Consider the following 24,179-nt stretch of genomic DNA (forward strand, 5'->3'; position numbering starts at 1 on the left):
GCCTGGGGAAATAGCCAGAGGCAGTATTCACTAGTCACCATAGACGTTATAACTGCACCTGCTCTGTACCATAGACATACACTCTGACTAGAACACCTACCCAGTAGGTGCACTGGAATCTATATAACCTTTCCTGCTAACTGACTGTGTCAGGCTAATGCCTCATTCATACTCATGGGGAATAGATTCCAGTCAATCTAAGCGCCAATGTGTGTGTCGCCAGTGCACCTTTCATTATGCATAGTTAATTATGGAAATATACTGGCTTGAATGTTTCATAGACCTCACACACACACACACACACACACATACACACACACACACACACACACACACACACACACACACACACACACACACACACACACACACACACACACACACACACACACACACAGGCGTGTACTCACACACACACAAAACGCAGGCACGCACCACCTTGTACGGTATATTTTGGGTATTTTCCCCTTAATCTTTTCCTTTTTGTTTAAACTAAAGGTAAACTCTGTGCTACTGCCCAGAGAGTTCAATCATTATCACTAGCACTAACCGAGAACTTAGGCCTGAATTCAAACACACACTGGGGTGAATTAGGGGTTAATTGGCTAACGCTGAATAAGCCCTCATGCACGAACGCGCGCACACACACACACGCAAACACACACACACGCACATACAGCACAAAACCTCCACTCCCAGGTGCTTTGAATAGAGGAGAGATGATAATGATGCCACTGTAAAAACAAACACAGTTAATTTAGAAATAAATCACAGTTTCACAGGAAACAGGGAGAGAGAGGAGAGGATTGTCCATGTGTGGTCTCCTTCTTAATTGCTTAGTTAGCAGACAGGCTTCTTGCTACTTTGAGTTCATATTGTTGTGGCAGTTCTCTGTTGAGCACCATCACCCCTGAGAGATTGTCTATTTAAACCCATGTACAGCTGCTGGTGGAGGCTGATTGTGGGCCTCTCCCTGTCTTATCTCTGTGTATGACACCCTGCGGTTAGTTAGTAGTGTGTGTGTGTGTGTGTGTGTGTGTGTGTGTGTGTGTGTGTGTGTGTGTGTGTGTGTGTGTGTGTGTGTGTGTGTGTGTGTGTGTGTGTGTGTGTGTGTGTGAGAGAGAGAGAGAGTAATATGACATTTGAAATCTCATTATTCTTTTGGAAGTGTAATGTTTACAGTACATTTTTTATTGTTTATTATCTATTTTACTTGCTCTGGCAATGTAAACATATGTTTCCCATGCCAATAAAGCCCTTAAATTGAATTGACCTGACAGAAGGCTGACACCTGACTACAGAGACCAAAGCGCCATTATCTGGTAATGGTTGGTAGAGGATGCCTCAATGATGCTAACCACCCAGTCTGTGTGCTTATTCAACTAATTACTAAACTCATCATGATGTCAGAGGGAGAAAGATGTGCCAAACCAAAATCACCCCAAATAGATCAGCTTGACAGAGGAATTGTTCAACCATTCCTTAGCCGGGTGTGTTTGATCTGCGGTTCTGAGTGTGTGTGTGTGTGTGTGTGTGTGTGTGTGTGTGTGTGTGTGTGTGTGTGTGTGTGTGTGTGTGTGTGTGTGTGTGTGTGTGTGTGTGTGTGTGTGTGTGTGTGTTTGAGTGAATATTTTGAGTGCCTGTTTGTGTTCCCATCCCTCAACAGGTGATATATGTATCTAGCTACAACCCATTATATTTAGAATAAATACGTTGTGACTAAAAAGGTAAAACCTGATATAATAGTACATTGATGTCAGCTCTTTAGCCTGGCCGCAGACAAAACAAATACTCAACATGAATTATAAATCATCATAAAAGCAAAGTCCCAGGTAGGTCCTACAAAAGATAAATCTCCATAAAACAGAACAAGTATTAGTTATGAAATAGCCCTAATTTGTTTCAGTGTACCAAATGATTCTGTGGATTTCCTAACAGGCTTGGTGTGGTTCCAGAGAGAAGCACCTCCTCTGTTACAGGAGCAGAGCGGTCGGCTTGGAAACAGTGCCAACAGTAACATCCCATAATGAAGCTGCCTCAGCGTTTTCTCTTCCTCTATAATTGGAAGTTATTAAATATCAAGATGAGGGCATCGATATGTGGCAGGGAACCCTGTGATATCTCAACTGCACCATCTACTACTACAGTATATATTCTGTACAGTGGAGCCCCTGGTTCAGTACAGGCAATGATAGCAGGACAAACCCAGTTGGCTATAGTCTCTGTGTGGGGAACCCCCCATCTAGTTTTGTTTTTGCTTCTGCTTTGGCTACGTCACCCTTGGGTCATCCTTTGGCTATGTCACCTTTGGGTCATCCTTTGGCTGCGTCACCCTTGGGTCATCCTTTGGCTAGGCCACATTGGATAGCACTGTGATTTTGAATTCTTTGTCAGCCAAGGGAATATATTTCCTTAGTAATATACTGTATAGTGTTAAAGAGACAGTGTGGCCCTCTGAGGTCAGCATTCTGCTCTTCCCTATCAGGCTGTTTCTCGATGATGCTGCAGACCCACCCCTTTATTGTTATATAACCCCCCCCCCCCCCAGGATAGCTTTATGCTGATGAAGTGTCAAAACACTCTTGGAGAGTGCCCGTCTTCCGAAGCCCTGTTGTCAGACTGTACTGCTGTCAAGTGTAATCCCTCTGCCCTTTATATCTGCAGAGAAATAAACCTCTGTCCGATAACATTAAATATTCAACAATGTTTAGGGAGGGTTGTCTTTCTCATAGATAGATACTGCCATAAGCCCCCCGCGGATTTGTTTTTATAAAGTCAGCAGTGAGAGGATTAGTGAAGCACACTTTCAGCCACCCACTCATGTACTGTAACCTACTGTACTTTAGTGAGGTTCATGCTCAATTTCAGTGAGAGGATTACTATGACTATAAAAGAGAAAGCAACCTTTGTTTTTATTGCTCGGCCAGCTTAGATGATACATATTAAATCAAATCAGATCAGAGGCAATAATAGGCTAATGCTGAAGACGTGATAATATAACAGCATAATTCACATAATAACATCATTCCTATAATGCTATCAGAGAGAGCTGAAATAACCCCGTCTTTAAAATACTTCCATTGTCTCTGTAATATCACTTTAATATGTGCCTGTATAATGGGATCCTGCATGGTCTGAGGTAGGTTGGGTGACCTTTGGCAGTCCTTCACAGAACGCCTGAGTGCCTGGCTCACTATCAATACCAACCAGGGAGACTACTAGCCTGGTCCCAGATCCGTTTGTGCTTTTGCCTACTTCATTGTCATTGGAATTATGACACTTTCATAATTATAAAATAACACATCAGTGCAGCGACACTCAACATTCTCACACAATGATTTTTATTTACTTTTGTGTGCGAGGAAAGAAAAGGGCAGTGATAGCCTACTGAAGCTACAGTGATTTAACATTTGGCCTCTTTGTCTTCCACAGTTTTCATCTGCAGTTTCATGGTGGCGGCGCCCATCTTCGGTTACCTGGGCGACCGTTTCAACAGGAAGATCATCCTGAGCTGTGGCATCTTCTTCTGGTCCGCCGTCACCCTCTCCAGCTCCTTCATCACCAAAGAGGTATGTGTACTTCCTGTGTACTTCCTCAACATACAGGAAGTACACCGGAAGTCATATACCCAAACCTCTTCAGTAAGAGGACCACTGCTCAAATTGTAGACCTAATTCAAGAACAGACAAAAGCATTATCCATGAGTTTCTACTATCATCACCCACGATGACCCCTATGAGGGAAGGTTTGATGTTTTGATGTGCAACACATCAGAAGTAAGTAGAAGAGAGAAACTCCAGGGGACGTTTCACTGAGTGGGCTAACTGTTTTGTTATAATCTTCAGCACATGAAGGTTAGTGACCGCACAGTACCACAGTTTGAAGTGCACTGACGTGTACTGTGCAGCCAAAACAAAGTTGTCATGCTAATGTAGATTAGATGACATGCTCATTTAGCGTGACGCTGACTTCACAGCCTTTGTAGACATTCTATTATGGCTCTATTGCTGTCTCTCTCCCTCACTCTCTCTCTCTCCCACACTCTCTCTCTTTCTTTCTATGTCTCTCGCTCTGTCTCCCTCACTTTGTCTCTATGGGGCAGCCTGTCTGCTTTCTCCTCTCACTTTGCCTCTCTCTCTCCCTTTCCCGCCCCCTCTATCTTTCTCCCCTCTCTCGCTCTCTCAGAAAATGGAAGTTAAAATTGGTATTAGGCAATCGCCTAAAATAAGCACCTGACTAAGAGAGAGAGAAAGAACGAGAGTCACTACAGTATTATATAGCAGACAGAGTCGAGTGCATCATGGAGCATCAGAGGATAAGGCCAGCAGGCCATGTGGTCTGATTCCTCTTTGGTTTGGCCTCATGCTATGTGTTGTGGGGGGTTTAACCTCTAGCTGATTTGGGGAGGGGAAGAGGGGCTTCTTCCATCAGATATACGGGTCTTATTCAGCTGACTGTGTGTGTGTGCGTGCGTGCATGTACATCTGTGGAGTATTAGTTTGTATATGTGTACCTTTGTCGGTGTCCATGTGTATGAGTTGAGGTCAGGACTGTGGATGTATATCTAGGCCCTACGTGTGCTCCAGGGTTTTCAGATCCAGAGATCCAGTGATATGAGTCTTAATTAGAGCGCTAGTTCGGCCCAGAGCTGTTAACAGTGGAGAGGAATGACAGCTTAGGTATGTTTGTCCTAGGTTGATGGCCCCATGGGGCCACAGTCTGACTACACTAATCTCATGTGTAGCCCTGCTCCATGGAGCTGCAATGGCCGCCAGCTGCCCCTGGGGGAATACAGCCTGGCTCTCTCTGCTCTCTGCTGTCACTGCTAAGGCTGAGCTGACAGGAAAAGCCAGCCACCATCACCCATTGGCCCATCTCCCTCTGACACATCATGCCATAAAGGCCATCCCTGATGAGGTGATCAGGCGGTTTCTACAGCTCACACACACACACACACACACACACACACACACACACACACACACACACACACACCCTTCATCTCCACACTTCCCCTCCCTCCCTCATCATATTTATCTCCAGAGATGTCCCCTAATCTGTCAATCAAACTGAACCACAGTGGTCTGTTACGTAACAGCCTCCAGTGCAGCGACCACGAGATACAACATTAATACCACTCACAACTGATGCTAATCATTAGCCATTTATAAACCCACTCTGGGCATTTTGGATGTATTTATTTTGGGGAAGCTTTTTAACCAAAATTACATTTGGAATGTATATAAGTGGAAATAGTCAGTTTGAGCTGACTAGAGCTGACATAGTCTCAAAAGCCCAATTTATAGTCCACAGTCACAGAGCCGTGATAGTCTGCCGGACCGTTTTGACATATGTAGGCGTCTCTGCTTATAGTAGCTTTCCCTGATTAATTGTGTGTGCTGTCCGCTGCCATAGAAAGCATGACTGTGAGGTGTTTCCCAATTATTATCGTCAAAGGATTACTTCTAGGATGACTTCAAATTAGACAGCATGTTAATGTTCCTCGTTAGATCATTTATTAATTAACAAAGTCTTGTCATTAGAGGGATTCTCTCTTTCAAATCCAACCTAATCCCTTTACTGCCTCTGACAGGAAACCAAAAAGCCTAAATGTCTCAGGGTGCTGCGAGCGACGCCAATTATGCACATGTTTTAGCATGCTGGTATTACAGAAATTCATCTTTATTTTTCATTTGGTCCCAGAGCAAGAGGATTTGTTATTTTTTACATTTCATTCCGTTTTGATCTCATAAACCTAGACTGGCGGACAGAATGCAAGGATAAGTGTTGATGTTGTTGTTTGTGCTGCTGCTGCAATGGCTGCCTCATTTAAACCAAGGGGCACTCATGGTCTAGTAACCACACACAAAAACAATATCAGGATAATTATCCACTACTAAATTACATGCCCTTAAAGGGATATTTTGTCTACTTCCCCAGAGTCAGATGAACTCGTGGATACCATTTTTATGTCTCTGCATTCAGTTTGAAGGAAGTTGCTATCTCGTGTAGACTTCCAGTACTTGCGCTAACACTAGTTTGAATTGGCTCACAAAACGAAGTCTAACTTCCTTCATACTGCATGCAGAGACATAAAAATGGTTTCCACAAGTTCAGAAGTTTCCCTTTAAGAAGAGGAGAAAATAGCTCTGCTGTACAGTGATTCATTTCAAAACAACACTGCATACTGTAACAGTCCAACAGATAACAATGATGTAACCATAGTCATAATTCATTCAAAACAACACTGCATGTGGCTACTGTTACAGTCCAATGCATAAGAACGGGACTGTCATTTTAGTCATAGTTAATTCAAAATCAAACTAATAAGACACGGTGCAGACCAGTAGGAGAGGAAACAATCATTTAGGGCAGCAGAGTAAACACATATTATTCACAACAGCACCAAGATTCATGAATAGCACAACCATTACTTGGAAGTGAGTGAGCGGATGCCTCCCCTGTGTCACAGCACATCAGTGTATATACTGTTTATACCTTGTACTCGGGTATTTTGAAATACCGACGGTTTGATTTTCAATACTGTTAAAAAGAAGGAACAAATATTTTGTAATTTGGGGAGGTTGGGGGCTCCCTCGCCTCACGGAGGCTGCGGGGGTGCATTCGACCCCACTGCTTATAAGTTAAGTATAACTATGAAATATCTAAGATGTGTTCTAAATTATATCCAGCTCAGAGCTCCAGCTATGCATTTGGTTTGCTAACTTGCTAGCTAACATGCTGACCAAACCGCTCGCGTCGTGTGCATGTGTTATTCAATCATTGCACCCACACCGCTCCTGTGCGTAAACGAGCGTATGTGTTTTGCCAGGTACTAAAATAGAACTTGGTTCTTCTTGTGAAGCTTGATGCCCTGCAAGTCCCACCTCTCACTTCTCTTCATTGGTTTTTAGGAGCATATACCCACGTGCTATCTCCTCATTGGTTTTTAGGAGCATATACCCACGTGCTATCTCCTCATTGGTTTTTAGGAGCATATACAGTTGAAGTCCGAAGTTTACGTACACTTAGGTTGGAGTCATTAAAACTTGTTTTTCAACCATTACACACATTTTTTGTTAATAACTATAGTTTTGGCAAGTCGGTTAGGACATCTATTTTGTGCATGACACAAGTAATTTTTCCAACAATTGTTTACAGACAGATTATTTCACTTATAATTCACTGTATCACAATTCCAGTGGGTCAGAAGTTGACATAGACTAAGTTGACTGTGCCTTTAAACAGCTTGGAAAATTCCAGAAAATGATGTCATGGTTTTAGAAGCTTCTGATAGGCTAATTGACCTCATTTGAGTCAATTGGAGGTGTACCTGTGGATGTATTTCAAGGCCTACCTTCAAACTCAGTGCCTCTTTGCTTGACATCATGGGAAAATCAAAAGAAATAAGCCAAGACCTCAGAAAAATAATTGTAGACCTTCACAAGTCTGGTTAATCCTTGGGAGCAATTTCTAAATGCCTGAAGGTACCACGTTCATCTGTACAAACAATAGTACACAAGTATAAACACCATGGGACCACGCAGCTGTCATACCGCTCAGGAAGGAGACGCGTTCTGTCTCCTAGAGATGAACTTACTTTGGTGTGAAAAGTGCAAATCAATCCCAGAACAACAGCACAGGACCTTGTGAAGATGCTGGAGGAAACGGGTAGAAAAGTATCTATATCCACAGTAAAACGAGCCCTATATCGACATAATCTGAAAGGCCACTCAGGAGGAAGGAACCACAGCTCCAAAACCGCCATAAAAAAGCCAGACTACGGTTTGCACATGGGGACAAAGATCGTACTATTTGGAGAAATGTCCTCTGGTCTGATGAAACAAAAATAGAACTGTTTGGCCATAATGAGCATAGTTATGTTTTGAGGAAAAAGGGGGAGGCTTGCAAGCCGAAGAACAACATCCCAACCGTGAAGCACGGGGGTGGCAGCATCATGTTGTGGGGGTGCTTTACTGCAGGAGGGTCTGGTGCACTTCACAAAATAGATGGCTTCATGAGGAAGGAAAATTATGTGGATATATTGAAGCAGCATCTCAAGCAATCAGTCAGGAAGTTAAAGCTTGGTCGCAAATGGGTCTTCCAAATGGACAATGACCCGAAGCATACTTCCAAAGTTGTGGCAAAATGGCTTAAGGACAACAAAGTCAAGGTATTGGAGTGGCCATCACAAAGCCCCAACCTCAATCGTATAGAAAATTTGTGGGCAGAACTGAAAAAGTGTGTGCGAGCAAGGATGCCTACAAACCTGACTCAGTTACACCAGCTCTGTCAGGAGGAGTGAGACAATTCACCCAACTTATTGTGGGAAGCTTGTCGAAGGCTACCTGAAACGTTTTACCCAAGTTAAATTTAACAATTTAAAGGCAATGCCACCAAATACTAATTGAGTGTATGTAAACTTCTGACCCACTGGGAATGTGATGAAAGAAATAAAAACAGAAAATAGATCATTCTCTCTACTATTCTTCTGACATTTCACATTCTTAAAATAATGTGGTTGTCCTAACTAGGATTAAATGTCAGGAATTGTGAAAACTGAGTTTAAATGTATTTGGCTAAGGTGTATGTAAACTTCAGACTTCAACTGTACTCACGTGGGTGATTGAAAGATGAACTGAGGTCCACACTCCAGTCCAGTTGGTAGTAGTAATGCACCTTAAAGTTGATTGCCAACCACCATATAAAGTCCAAAGAAGAAGAAGCCTGAAGGAGGAGAGATTACTAGAAACAAACTCGGTTTACCCTTTTATCTGTGGATTAATTGTCAGAGTAGAGGACCTTGTGCATTTCAGGTAAAATAACAACCCAATGTTTATACCCCATGACAAATTAGCTAGCAACAGCAAGCTCGCTAGCTAAATTGCCATAAATGTTTAATGCTTTTCGAGCTGTCCCCAAATTAATACAGTTTGTTCAGAGTTTGTTTTGATATTTCAACCTGCGTGTCCTGATCGTGTCTGGTGTGGGTGGACAAAATCTACATGCACGCGTGCGTTCTGGTCAGCATGTAAGTGGCTAGATATCAAGATCAAGCTTCTTGCTTATAAATATATATACTTTCTTTTGAAATAGCACCCCTTGTGTGCACATTCGGTAATTCCGTATACACTGGGATGGTACAGAAACGGCAGTGGTATAAAGTACTTAAGTAAAAATACTTGAAAGTACTACTTAAGTAGTTTTTTGGGGTACCTGTACTTTACTACCTATATTTTTCACTACTTTTACTTTTACTTCACTACATTTCCATACATTTCCCTTGACACCCAAAGTACTCGTTACATTTTGAATGCTTAGCAGGACAGACAGGAAAATGGTCCAATTCACGCACGTATCAACAGAACATTCCTGGTCATCCCTACTGCCTCTGATCTGGCGGACTCACTAAACCCACATGCTGTGTTTGTAAATGATGTTGGCGTGTGCCTCTGGCTATCCGTAAATTAAATAAATAAGAAATTGGTGCCGTCTGGTTTGAATTTAAAATTATTTATACTTTTACTCTTACTTTTGAGTATATTTTAGTAATTACATTTAGTTTTGATACTTAAGTATATTTTAAACCAAATACTTTTAGAATTGTACTCAAGTAGAATTTTACTGGGTGACTGAGAAACGGTATGATAATCTGGATACCACTCAACCCTAGCATATTTCATCGCTGACATGATGTTTTGTGCTGTGTATGCTCCATATTATGTGTGTATGCATGTGTGTGTGTGTATTGTGTGCATTCCAAAGCTTGTGTGTGTGAATATGTGTGTGTGTGAATATGTGTGTGTGCGCTTGACCCCGTGCTGTGGCTTGTCATCCACCTGGATCAGAGTGTGACAGCAGGGTTTTACCCCGCTATCCCTTGCTCACTGCCTTTTATTAATCCCTGCACAGAGCTCACTACAGAGGGCAACCCCCCGACACACACACACACACACACACACACACACACACACACACACACACATGCAGGAACGTACACATACATGCAGGATCGCACACACACACAGGCACACACGCACACAGGCACAAACACACACACGTGACACACACACTAATGCCTCCTCGGGATATCAGTTATAGATGCAGAGAGAGAGAGAGAGAGAGAGAGAGAGAGAGCGAGAGAGAGAATCTTCTGTTACATTAGATAAGGGTCATAAAAACAGTAATAACAAGATACAACTCAGCCACATAGGATAACCCTGCGTGTGCCAGTCTGTTCACATTCCCATCATGTAGGCCTAATTCCCTACAACCCACTGGGAATTACGTAACAGGACAAGAAGTCCTGTTGTTTTTTCTGGGAATAACAGTCAATGTTAAAACTGGGTAACACTTTACTGTAGGTGTCCTTATGCATGCATTCATTAAGCCATTATTGCATCTATATACCACATAACATTTGTCATAAGCTGTCATACGTAGTTTGAAATAGTTATGAGTCACTGTATGGGATGTTATTAAACCGTTTATAATGGGTGTTCAAAATGGCTGTTCATCCTGTTGTCACATGCTCTAATGTCAACTGTTAATTACAACGGCTATTATTTTAGTCTTCTTGGAGAATATTTTCTTCTTCTTGAACTGCACTGTTGGTTAAGGGCTTGTAAGTAAGCATTTCACGGTAAAGTCAACACTTATTGTATTCGGCGCATGTGACAAATAACATTTGATTTGATATTACACAGTCTGTATGACAACTTATGTCATATGTTATTACATGCTGCATAAGAGTCTTACATACTAGGTGTTATAACATGGTCTTATGTTATTTACCAACCTCTGTGTCATGGAATGATGGGCATCATAACCATGTCATATGCCCTTATAGAGTGTGCACAGACACCTTAAGTAGAGTGACAATTTGATGAATTATAAAATGGTTATGAATGTGCTTATACCACAGGATTAGTTGAGAGTATCACAAAACTTTGCCATTCACAGTATCTCCAAGAAACATGGGCAAATGGGAGCACAGATGTACTTTGGATTTGTATTGATTTAAGGACACATAATACCAACAACTTGCTAAGAAAACACATCATTTTTTTAACGAACCAGACAACAAAATCAACATTGCTGGGGCACAACAAGATCTGTGACAGCTGTAGAAAAAGGGAAGCTATGCAGTAACAATGACAGCTATGTTATGAAATCAGGTAAAAGTAGCTAGTTGATGTTGCATTTGCAACATTTCATTGGCCCACTGATGGTTAGCTATCTAGCTAACAATCTGCTTGTGCTAGCTAGCTAACTTCACTAGCAACAGGTAGAATAAAAAAAAAATGTACTCAGTAGCGTATTAAAGGTCCAATCCGCTTTTATCTCAATATAAAATCATTTCTGGGTAATAATTATGTACCTTTTTAATATAAGGATCAAAAAGAGCAATTTCTCAAGCAACAATTTTGCTAGGACTGTCTGGGAGTGGTCTGAGTGGGGAGGGAAAAACTGAAAACTACAGTAGTTGTTATTGGGAGGACAGACAGATTTGGAACTCTCTTTTCTGGTATATTAACAAATGTACCACCTGGTGATGTCACCAGCTAGACCAAAACTCCATCCCACCAAAATAGGGTTGAAATTTCACAGAGGGCTTTTCAAACAGCTCTTACACTAAAAGGGCATTATTACTAAAAGTATTATCCAACCTCATAGTGTGGAAATATACATAAAACAGGAAAATCACATTTGGGACTGCACAGGGCCTTAGTTCTGATCGATAAGTGCTTTTTGAGGTCAGTTCGGTTTCGGTTCAATTATTAAAAAATAATCACGGTTTGCGATTTCGGTTTTTCGAAATTGACATTGGTCAATTAGTTGTTTTAAAAATAGGAAAATAACCAAAATGTCAGTTAATTGCTCAGTACTACTGGGCCTATAACATCCTCTTTCACTTGCACTTTAAATGCAATTACCTTTTCATCTTAAAGCTGCAATATGTAACTTTTTGGGGAACCTGACCAGATTCACATAGAAATAGAAATAATAGATATGTCATCTCATTGAAAGCAAGGCTAAGGCCTTGCTGTGGCAGAACAACAGATTTTTAACTTGTCAGCTCAGGGATTCGATCCAGCAAACTTTTGGTTACTGGCCCAATGCTCTTACCCGCCAGGCTACCTGCCCTCCCTGTTCTATGTGCGCAACTTCTATGCTTCCCGTTCTTAAGTTTTGTTTTTGCATATTTTACTTTCGGTTTTGTACACCAGCTTCAAAAAGCTGAAAATAAAATATTTTTGGTTACGGAAAATGTGGTTTGGATGGTAGAATGATTCTCTACACTATACTTGCTTGTTTTGTCACATAAACAAACTATTCGAATTTTAGCAACCAGGAAATGGCGGAGCGATTTGTGCATAGTGCACCTTTTAATACATGTTATTTAACTCAAACTAACTAATATTATTATCCATGTTATTTGCTTTAGCTAGCTAGGTTTCCACATGATGAGCTGACATCTCATCTCTTCTACCATCTTATATTAATCGTAACCCTTCTTCCAATTTCAGCCATATGATTCCCTGGCACAAGAACTCTCAATAACGTTTCATTTGATCTCCAAACTGTTAAGGAAATTTCAGCTATATGATTTGCTGACGCAAATGGACAGTTTGCCCATTCAATGAAAAGTTATTGAGCGCTCTTGTGTCAGCGAATCATATCGCTGAAATCAGAAGAAGAAAGGTGGGACTTACCAACATAACAACACAGAGGCGAAAAGTCCACGTGATTGCAAACAAATAGAACATTGATAATGTTATTTAGATTGAGTTAAACAATGTGATACAAAAGTAATTAAGTATATGTGAAAGATAATGTATTGTGTGATATGCTGCAAAGTAAGCTTTATAATTCAGAATTCCTCCTTTAGGTGGCAAACTAGCTAGCTATGCATCGACGAGGGCACTGCTTGTGCTGCCATGCCACTACGGTGTGAATGGCTAACTAACTACTCTCAAGTATACCGTCAAACAAAACACATTGTTTGGACTGTGTAGAGCATGCCTCTCCAATCAATCAAAATTCAATCAAATGTATTTTTATATAGCCCTTCGTACATCAGCTGATATCTCAAAGTGCTGTACAGAAACCCAGCCTAAAACCCCAAACAGCAAGCAAAGCATGTGAAAGAAGCACGGTGGCTAGGAAAAACTCCCTAGGAAAAACTCCCTAGAAAGGCAAAAAACCTAGGAAGAAACCTAGAGAGGAACCAGGCTATGAGGGGTGGCCAGTCCTCTTCTGGCTGTGCAGGGTGGATATTATAACAGAACATGGTCAAAATGTTAAAATGTTCATAAATGACCAGCATGGTCAAATAATAATAATCATAGTAGTTGTCGAGGGTGCAACAAGCACGTCCGGTGAACAGGTCAGGGTTCCATAGCCGCAGGCAGAACAGTTGAAACTGGAGCAGCAGCACGGCCAGGTGGACTGGGGACAGCAAGGAGTCATCATACCAGGTAGTCCTGAGGCATGGTCCTGGGGCTCAGGTCCTCCGAGAGAAAGACAGAAAGAGAGAATTAGAGAGAGCATATTTAAATTCACACAGGACACCGGATAAGACAAGAGAAATACTCCAGATGTAACAGACTGACCCTAGCCCCCCGACACATAAACTACTGCAGCATAAATACTGGAGGCTGAGACAGGAGGGATCAGAAGACACTGTGGCCCCATCCGATGATACCCCCGGACAGGGCCAAACAGGCAGGATATAACCCCACCCACTTTGCCAAAGCACAGCCCCCACACCACTAGAGGGATGTCTCCAACCACCAACTTACCGTCCTAAGACAAGGCCGAGTTCCTAGTTACCTGCCTAACTAGCTAGCTAATTAGATAACTACCTACCCCTTTTTTGTATAATATAGCTGCTGTCTTTGTTACTGTAGCATGCACATCTTACTTTTTTCACAGCTGTCACAAATCCTGTTGTGCCCCAGCAACGTTGATTTAGTTGTGTAAACTTATTTTTGCTTCCATTTCGTTTCAACATGTTTGTATTTTCTTGGCAAGTTGTTGGTATTATAATGTGTAATTTTTCAAATTAAACAAATCGTACATCTGTGCTCCAATTTTCCCATGTTTCTTGGTGATCCTTTGAATGGTAAGGTTTTGTGATACTTTCAACTCATCCCGTGGTATAACTGTTTTATAACATCTGAAATGAATGTCACTTTACTTCAGGTGTCTGTGCACTCTAAAAGAGCATATGACATGGTTGTGGAGCTCATCATTCCATTCATTGTAATAATGTGACACAGGTTAGTAAGTGACCATGTTATAACATCTGGTATGTACTCTTATGTAGCATGTAATAACATGTGACATAAGTTGTAATGCAGACTGTATAATAGTACTTGTAATTAACCATTGACATTAGAGCATGTGAACAGACATTTTTAACACATAACCGGTTTTATAACATTTAATGCCAAACTACTTATGACAGCTGATGACAAATTTTATGTGTTTTATAGATGTTATAAAGGCTTTATGAATCCAATGCCTGCATAATGTCACCTACAGTAAAGTCTTTCTGAAAACTGTCAAGTATGGAGAGAGAGAGAAGAATAAGTGCTAATGGAATGTGGGTGTATAACGTAGGGCACGATGCTATAGTCCTCTTTTATCAAGCGTAAAAAGAACGTCCTCCACCCCTTCCCTCCTTTTACCCCCTCACGCTTGCTGACATTTCTGGTATTTTCTTCTCCTTTGCTGTGTACTGTACTTAGATGCATTATTTGACAGAAATAACAGCATTACCCGTCTGATAATAGCTTTCTTTTCTTGATATTTATATCTTGAGTTGTGGTTCTTGTTGCTAGGCTGATTCCAGTATTGGGGCAGAAAAGCCTCCAGTCAGTCAGTGTAAAGATATCGCAGTCGGTGACATTTCACAGGTGCTGGTCTTGACATCATTGACAGGATGTGCGAGCAGATTTGACTGGCTTAATAGAGGACACAATAACAAGAGAGACAGACAGGGTAGACAGGCTGTGCCAAGTGGACTGATGCTTTCACAGCATGTCTCTGTGTCAGAATACTGACAGGCACCGGAGCGCTCCGCAGAAAGTGGGACCAAATTTGAAATTTCTGATAAAACACGGTCTCTCCCCAATCCATTGTCACCCCAACCCATTTTTCTCTCACTCTCTTTCTCTCTCCCTGCATTTCTCTCTCCCTGCATTTTTTTCTCTCTTTCCATTTCTATCCATAATTGTCTCTTTATCCACCTCTCTCTCTCTCTCTCTCTCCTTCTACACCCATCCCCCTCTCCCTCCTCTCTCTTTCCCCCTCTCCTCTTCTCCCTCTTTCTCCAATCTTTTCTCTCCACGCTGCATCAGACACTAATCTCATCATCTGGGATCCCCTCTGAGCGTATTCTCCCATCACCAGTGTTAATAACCATACTATACCCATACATCCCCTCTTAGTGGACCCACTATGAGTAGATAGGGAGGATAAAGCAAGGATAAAATGTGTGAGTGAAAAATAAAGAGAGAGAGAGCGAGTGAGACAGAGAGAAGGATAGAGTGTCATAGGAATTATATGAATGTCTCTCAGGGGAGATAGTCTGTGTTGGATGACTCTTATTTCTATCATGGAGCATCACTAAAGGATGTGACTACAGGAACATTTTTAACAACTTGTCAGATGGCTATTTATATCAACGTTTTAATCCAGGTTGTTTAGAAGGAAAGGGAGGGTGTCATTCTGTCTTCCTGTCTCTGCCTACTATAAAACAGCTAACCGAGGGCAAAGGTTAGCTCCCACATTTTAGTGACCCTGAAAAATAGCACAGGTGTCTTTCTAATTTAATATAATTTTGGCTCAGTGTCGGTACCTTTTAAAGGAACTCAGGGTTGTTCCAGAGCCTCTAAAGCCCATATCACCACCCTCTATATCTTGTTGATGTTCTCTTTGTTTGGTAGGCGTGATTTTAACAGCAACACGGACAGATTTATGAACATGCTACACTGCTGAGTAAGCATTCAGGGGGGAAAAGGGAAGTGTGGAAGAGAGGAACAAATCTATTTGACGACAACATGGAGGAAGCTGTGTTCTTCTGTGATGTGAATCTGAGTGGTTTTCTTCTGTGACTAAAATGTTTTATTTTCCTTTAAAAAAAATGAGTAGCATAACATGACACAGCACATAACAACATAAGAAATTAAAAGAAAGATATGTTGCATTGTCAGAAACAGTACACTGGATAGGTGCAGTGAAAGGTGTTTCACAAGGTCAGCCATACTATTAGCGTACCCCCGAGTAAATTATGGTTAAGGCACATTGAAGCCCAAAACGTCATGTTATCTCCAGGTCCATGTTCCGTTATAAAGCAACATCTGTGTATAGATAGATCTGTATATCTTTCCTTAACCTCGTACTGCTCTCTTCGCTCTGCAGTATTACTGGCTGTTCGTCCTGTCCCGAGGCCTGGTGGGGATAGGTGAATCCAGCTACTCCTCCATCTCTCCTACAATCATCGGAGACCTCTTCACCAATAATAGCCGAACCATGATGCTCTCAGTCTTCTACCTGGCTATCCCCCTGGGAAGGTAAGTGGTCCCTTAGAACACGCCCCCCCTCCCCCCTCCCCCCCAAACATAAGATTATGGTCACAATATGGAAATAATAACATCTCTATGGCCTCACCTGTCACAGGAAATGGAGGTGAATGGTGATAGTGATGTAGAATATGTCAGTTGGGCATTGTCTTTTCCCCCTTCTTTGAATTCCAATGCATGCTGAATATCAATAGCTGAGCTCTCTGAGACAGACAGTCAGCTTGCAGACATTTAGGGGAAAGGAATCGAGGAGAGGAGAGAAAGGCATGGCAAATAGAATTTGACTGAAAGTTTATCGGTGAAATCATCCTTTCTCTCTGAAGGTCAGCAGACATCCCCATCTAGCCAGTCTGCCTCTTTGTGTCTGTCTCTACCCACCCAGACAGACACAAAACCCACCCAGGCAAACAAGGGAAGAAATAGAAGAGATAGATCTAAATAAAGAAGAGATTATGAAATAGCTGAGAGACGTTCTCAGAGGGGAATGGACGGAGGGAGTCTTTTTTTTAGATAGTAAGGGGTATTAAGCACAAAGCTCTGGCCTTTTCAGTTCATTCAGTTGGAAAACGGAGAGGAGGAAGAAAACAAACAAAGCAGCGGAGTGCTAAAAAATGAATGTGGTCCCGGTCGGTGGAAGGATGGATGGATGTGGTGCAGAGCAGAGCGGCACCCTGGGTTTAGGCTTATTTACTGTGGAGAGTCCCCACAGTGCACTGCTTCAGAGCCTCTGCTAGGGATGCGGCTGAATGATGCGGCAGCACACTGTTTTGTTCCCATCTCACACAGAAGCAGCTACAGTCAGACACACAGAGAGACGCTATGTGAATGAGAAACACACTGCAGTCTCACAGAGCCACACAGAGCCAGGCCATTACTAGGCTATCTCTGGCTGTAGTCCTTTCAATCATTTTACTTTTGTCCATCTGAAGCATTACCTACATCGCCCTATTAGTTCATATGATGTGTCAATGAACCTGCATTTTAAGATAGATACAAATGTAGCTAACATAATACCACTACTATATAATGTTTGGTTTGTTCTGCATCAACATTTCATAGGAAAAGTTCCCAGTTGCTAAACTTGCTCTGTCATTGAAGTGCTTGAAAGAGAAACCAGCAAATGCCAGCAACACTATCAGCCTTTATTATGGAAATTCCAATATGACATTACATGCAGTCAACTAATAGTATCGATGGCAGATTGAATGCAGTTGGAGAGACAGACAGGAAAGAACATAAATGTTTCCTCTGAGGAGTTCTGGTATGCTGAGCCTTTTGATATCGCTCGGCAACAGAAACAATAGGAGGTGAAAGAGTTGGGCCTCAGTAAAGAGCCCACAAACATCCTATAGCACTCTCCCCCTGATTGTTTATCTTTACCAGGGTTGTTGTGACCGTTTCCAGGAAGTGACCTCGAGGTTTACAGGAAATGGGTTCACCCCTCAGTAAAACCCCTCAAGTTAACCATAATAACCTAATCTATAAACTTGGCCTATGAAGAGTATAGGGATGCGTCCCAAATGGCACCCTATTCCCTATATAGTGTACTTCTTTTGACCAGAGCATAGGGTGCCATTAGTGACGAAACCTGGGTGTCCTACCCTACCTCCCCAGAGCTAGAGGGGTGATTAGTATTTTTCATGCCTGTATGAGTTTTAGTGGTGGTGTTGAACTTTCCAAACACTCTCTGGGTGGACTCTGATAAAATGATCTAGCTAGCAGTCACTCAGTGGAAATAAAATGTACTGAGCCTGTTCCACTGTTATTTCTGGAGCACTAATCAGTTTAGCACAACAATGTAGACTGTTTCCCCCCCTAGTCCCCGTCCTGTCCCTCTGTGCACCTATGTTTGCGTGAGTCTACACAACCTCCAGACAGAGAGGCCCATTGAATCTCTCATAACCTTTTGAAAGCCTAATATGCTGATAAGAACCCCATTGTATGGCCTTGTTGGCTGCTCTAGACCATCCATCAATCTATCCCTCCTAATGGTCTTAATCGTCAACACACGGTCTCCTGTCCGGCCCATGGTCCTGTGGTACACTACAGACAGACAGGCTGGCCCGGCTGGCCCAAGGAGCTCTGGGAACACAGGAAGTAGAAAGTGTGCGTGACATGGAATGTTGGGTCGGGGGGAAACGCCCAAGTCAAGGAACCTGATACAGTAGAAAGATGGCGGATGCCCAATTCTGGTTTTATGGGACGAGCGGGGTACCAAAATGTCCAGACCAGTATAAACTTAGACTTCCCACACTTCCAACAAGACAGCAATAGGTGGACCACTGTTCAAACATAGTTGATATTGATATCAGATATTGACAACAAGGGGACATCCTTATTTCATCAGTAACCCATCATCCTTAGGCCTAAATTTACTTTTTTTCAAAGCTGGAGAAATGGAGACAAAATGGTCTAACATGGACATCTGAAGGGGTAATCCACTTCAGCTAATCAGGATCCTATTGGCTGTTTTATCAGATAATCTCCCCATCTAAACCTGTCAATCAGAACAGCCCTGTCTGGCCCTCATTGATTATCTTCCCTCTCTATACCCTCTGGGCTCTATTTTATCAAACCTAATGCAATGGTAAATCTAAGCGCTGACAGAAACGCTATAGGTTTTGTTGGTGTAACAGAAATATTTTAGCTATTTTCACAGCTGTTATTATGAGCGCAAAATCTGGCGGTGGCGTGAAAGGTCTGGGTTTTGATGAATAAGCAAGTTGTAGGTGTGACGAGGGCTTGGCCTCTAACTACCCAATCAAGGTGTTCCATGGCTTAATACTGCATGCGTTTGTCTCAAGTTCTGTAGGTTATTGACAATCTTTGTGTTGTCATCAATATTTTTGTGCTAGTCCATTGTGGATTGATACTACAGTTTATTAAATAGCATAGGCTACAGTAACGAGTGATAGCAACAGTAAAAAAAATAAACATTCTGAGTTTGCTCAGTATGTTTGGAGTGTTGACAGTCAACATTGTTGTAGTTAGCTTTAAGGCCTTTACGCATTGCACTTCTCCTTGAAAAAAATATATTAGACTCCTGTGAAATGTATTGTATGTGTGAGGCACGTTCTCAATAAGCAAGATTTAACCTAGGCCTAATGTTGATATGGCGTTATAGGACTGACAAATTTGAATAGCCGATGTTAACCGTCTTTGTTAACCGGACAAGAAGCGCTCTTTGGAAATGGGAATGATACAAGCCGAAATGGAGTATGCACTGCAGGTAGGCCTATGTGAATTGTGAATAATGCAAAAAGCATGTCTGCAAAAGCCACAAGAGTAGACCATTTTGTAACATTTTATGGATAGGCTACTTGGCTAATGCATGGCCAGGATAAGAAAGACACCAGACGCATTGCTGTAGAACCAGCTTTCGTGATAGTAAGGTATGGGTAGCTTACTATAAGGGCTTGTTTTTAAATCAAATGAAATGGAAAACAAGCAATTGTTACAGGAAAATAACTGAAATATTTCTACAGTAAATACAAGTGTCACTTGATTATCTCATCTCTCTTTCCATGATAGGCATATAGCCTACAATATAATAACAGGAGATGGCTAAAATAATGTACAGCATACATAGATAACAAGAGGATGTCCGCTCACTGTTTTGCTGCTGCCAAACTTGATCTTTTAAGATTTATTTCAAAGCGGTCTCACAAGCCAAGCCCTTTATCGATAGTCTTGACTACTTTGCAAATGCATTGGGCATGACAGAAAAAACAGCAATTGAGAGGAGGGGATGCTGTGCCTGATTTTTTTACCAAATGAAACGAAGATAGTTTTTTTTTATGTTTCTAGATTTCTAAATAGGTTTACGGGCACAAAAAGCATATCTCTCTTGTTTGACATTGGATTGGCTGCGCTTCCGTTTCCATCCGATAACCAACCGTGTTACCACTAAGACCAACTTTCGGGTGGTCATAAATATCCCAACCAGCGCATACTGAAATTGGTACCTCAGATATTTGTCACCCCTCCCACCTCAGCGCAAGCAAACTCCTATAAAAGAAGTAAATTACCAATCCTGGTGCAAGGGTTTGACAATAGAAGAGCGCCAGCTTTAACAGGTCGAAATTGCAAACAAGCGTGCTTTTGACAATTGCGCTGGCTTAACGGCAGCCGAAAATTGAGCCCTCTGTCTTTGTCCTTGAAATACGGTGATGTTATCTGCTACTGAAGGGATTAGTTTGGCGTGTGTGCATGCACATATCTGCTATTGAAGGGTTTAGCTCGGGAATAGAGGGGGTTTGATGTAATCTAATCTGATCTAGGGTCAATTCCTTCAGAACATGTGGTTATGGTTAATATTCTACTGTGGAACAGATAGAACAGGCAGAACACCTCCTGTCTGATGACATGTGTCGATCAAATCAATGAAGTAAATACATTCTTCAGGTGGGATCACACATTCTTCTGGTGAAGTGCTGACTAATGAAAGATAAATTCAGTCAGACAACTTTACTTAACTGTCATTGTATTGACATGTACTGTATGTTAAAGAAGCACACCCTTCTTTGAAAAACACACCTAGAATAATGACCGATGCAGAAACCAGACTGGACTCTGATAGCATTGATAAATAGAGTGACAAAGGTGTGACTGAGTGAATAATAGCATGTAGTTAGTATTATCTGTCTGTGTGTTGTGTAGTAATGACAACTTCAGAGACACAAGGCATCATGAGAAATTGGCTGCTTGTTATCCAGACAGAAATGTAAGCACACAACCGCACGCACGCACGTACGCACTCACACACTCACACACACACAGTGACAGATTGACAGACAAGCAGCTACTGGAGCTTTGATCAGTGACAGCATCATATCCTGTCCACATCAAGGACCCAAACCCAATCTAACACTACACACTCATTAAGCTTCTTAACAGAGAATAAACATGATATACAGAGGCTGAGAGTGAAACAAAAGACAACAGAGCTTTAGGTCACTTAGTGACAGTATCCAACAGTCTGATTCTGATTCATCAGTTCTGAATGTATTCATACCACAAGAAGAATGTTTCCTTTCCACCCAGTATGTGAGTGTGTCTCACGTGGAAGACAAATGCAGACATCCTGATGACTCAGAAGTGAGGACAGCCATCCTGACAGAGGTGTCCTAGAGGGACCATAGACAGTTCAGACATACCAGCAGAGTACAACTCTCTACACAGATGGGTTGCCTCCCGCAATGTACCAATGTTCTGGCTTACACGTCTGTATGTAAACAACGTCAGTTTGGCGTAGAGGAAAAGGCGGAGTTGGGATACCCAGCTTTCCTACATCACTGCCTTATCAGCTTGTTGAGCTAGCTTAAACATCCCCTGGACATTTTAAGCCCCTCCTACCCAAACTTGTAATTTGTTGGGGGAGTTGTCTGTCTGGAGAGGACCCTCCCCGTGATGTTGTTTTTTCTCCTTTTTCGAAGTTAGAAAGAGTGTCCGTCATTAATCCCAGACGTAGTCACTGCAGTTGCCTATGTCTATATTTTCGAGACTGCTTCCCCACTGCTGACGTCTCAGAGAGAGAGACAGAGTCAGACAGAAAAAGAGAATCAGACAGACAGTCAGACAGAGAGACAGTCATACACACTATGGGAACAAAATGGTTGATTCAATGTACAATTGTAAGGCAAAAAGCTGCAATAGAGTTGTGAGTTTGCTCAACAAAAATGTTGTGTTAAAATTGTGTTGTGCAAACTCACAATCCTATTGCAGCTGGTTGCCCTATATTGAATCAACGTGCAGTACCAGTCAAAAGTTTGGACACACCTACTCATTCAAGGGTTTTTGTTTGTTTACTATTTTCTCCATTGTAGAATAATAGTGAAGACATCAAAACTAGGAAATAACACATCATGTAGTAACCAAAAAAGTGTTAAACAAATCAAAATATATTTTAGATTCTTCAAAGTAGCCACCCTTTGCCTTGACAGCTTTAAACACCCAGGTCATCTGATGCAGCACTCCATCACTCTCCTTCTTGGTCCAATAGCCATTGCACAGCCTGGAGGTGTGTTGGGTCATTGTCCTGTTGAAAAACAAATGATAGACCCGCTAAGCGCACACCTGATGGGATGGTGTATCGCTGCAGAATGCTGTGGTAGCCATGCTGGTTAAGTGTGCCTAGAATTCTAAATGAATCACTGGCAGTTTCACTAGCAAAGCACCCCCAAACCATCACACCTCCCCCATGCTTCACGGTGGGAACCACACATGTGGAGTTCATCTGTTCACCTACTCAGCGTCGCACAAAGACACGGCAGTTGGATCCAAAAATCTAAAATTTGGACTCGTCAGACCAAAAGACAGATTTCCACTAATGTCCATTGCTCGTGTTTCTTGGCCAAAGCAAGTCTCTTCTTCTTATTGGTGTCCTTTTGTAGTGGTTTCTTTGCAGCAATTCGACCATGAAGGCCTGATTCACGTAGTCGCCTCTGAACAGTTGATGTTGAGATGTGTGTGTTACTTGAACTCTGTGAAGTATTTATTCTGGCTGCAATTTCTGAGGCTGGTAACTCTAATTAACTTATCCTCTGCAGCAGAGGTAACTCTGGGTCTTCCTTTCCGGTGGCGGTCCTCATGAGAGCCAGATTCTTTATAGTGCTTGATGATTTTTGCGACTGCACTTGAAGAAACGTTCAAAGTTCTTGAAATGTTCAGCATTGACTGACCTTCATGTCTTAAAGTAATGATGGACTGTCATTTCTCTTTGCTTATTTGAGCTGTTCTTGCCATAATATGGACTTGGTCTTTTACCAAATAGGGCTATCTTCTGTATACCACCCCTACCTTGTCACAACACAACTGATTGGCTCAAATGCATTAAGAAGGAAAGAAATTCAACAAATGAACTCTTAACAAGGCACACTTGTTAATTGAAATGCATTTCAGGTGACTACCTCATGAAGCTGGTTGAGAGAATGCCAAGAGTTTGCGAAGCTGTCATCAAGGCAAAGGGTGGCTACTTTGAAGAATCTCAAATATTAAATATTTTTGGATTTGTTTAACACTTTTTTGGTTACTACATGATTCCATATGTAATATTTCATAGTTTCAATGTATTCACTATTATTCTACAATGTAGAAAATAGTAAAAATAAAGAAACACACTTGAATGAGTAGGTGTCTCCAAACTTTTGACTGGTACTGTACATATATATTTTTTACAGTGCAGAGAGACATAGTCAGACAGAGAGACATAGTCAGACAGAGAGACATAGTCAGACAGGAAGTCAGACACTTCCCCACTCAGACAGCCTCTCACCACGTCATGGGGCTGAGGTCATCATCCCAACATGGGGGCTTGTTAATAATTTACCTCCGGCAAGTCAACAGACAGCAGCCAAAACAGATAACAATGCCAGGAAAAGTAGGGAAAAAGTGTATCAGGACGAGTACGTGGTATGACATTTCATCATTGGGATTAATCAAGTATCTTTGAATGTGTGTGTGTGTGCTGTGCTCCTTCTGAAACTCATTCCTATTTGAATTCTCTCTCTCTCTCTCTCTCTCTCTCTGTGTGTCTGTAAGGGGGGTTTAACTGGCGGCAGAGAAGTCATACTCAGGAGAGAAATAACT

General features: G+C 41.9%; 1 protein-coding gene across 3 annotated transcripts in view; it reads left to right on the forward strand.

The window, feature by feature from the left end:
• Window positions 1-24,179, forward strand: part of spns2 (SPNS lysolipid transporter 2, sphingosine-1-phosphate) — a 135,700-nt gene that overhangs the window by 69,872 nt on the left and 41,649 nt on the right. For all 3 annotated transcript variants that reach the window (XM_014195820.2, XM_014195819.2, XM_045716834.1), the window contains exons 3-4: window positions 3,433-3,569; window positions 16,432-16,583. In XM_014195820.2, the coding sequence (XP_014051295.1) occupies window positions 3,433-3,569; window positions 16,432-16,583 (289 nt within the window). The remainder of the gene's footprint in view (window positions 1-3,432; window positions 3,570-16,431; window positions 16,584-24,179) is intronic.

This window comes from Salmo salar, chromosome ssa04, assembly GCF_905237065.1.
Source record: "Salmo salar chromosome ssa04, Ssal_v3.1, whole genome shotgun sequence".
In the NCBI taxonomy this organism is placed as follows: Eukaryota; Metazoa; Chordata; class Actinopteri; order Salmoniformes; family Salmonidae; genus Salmo; species Salmo salar.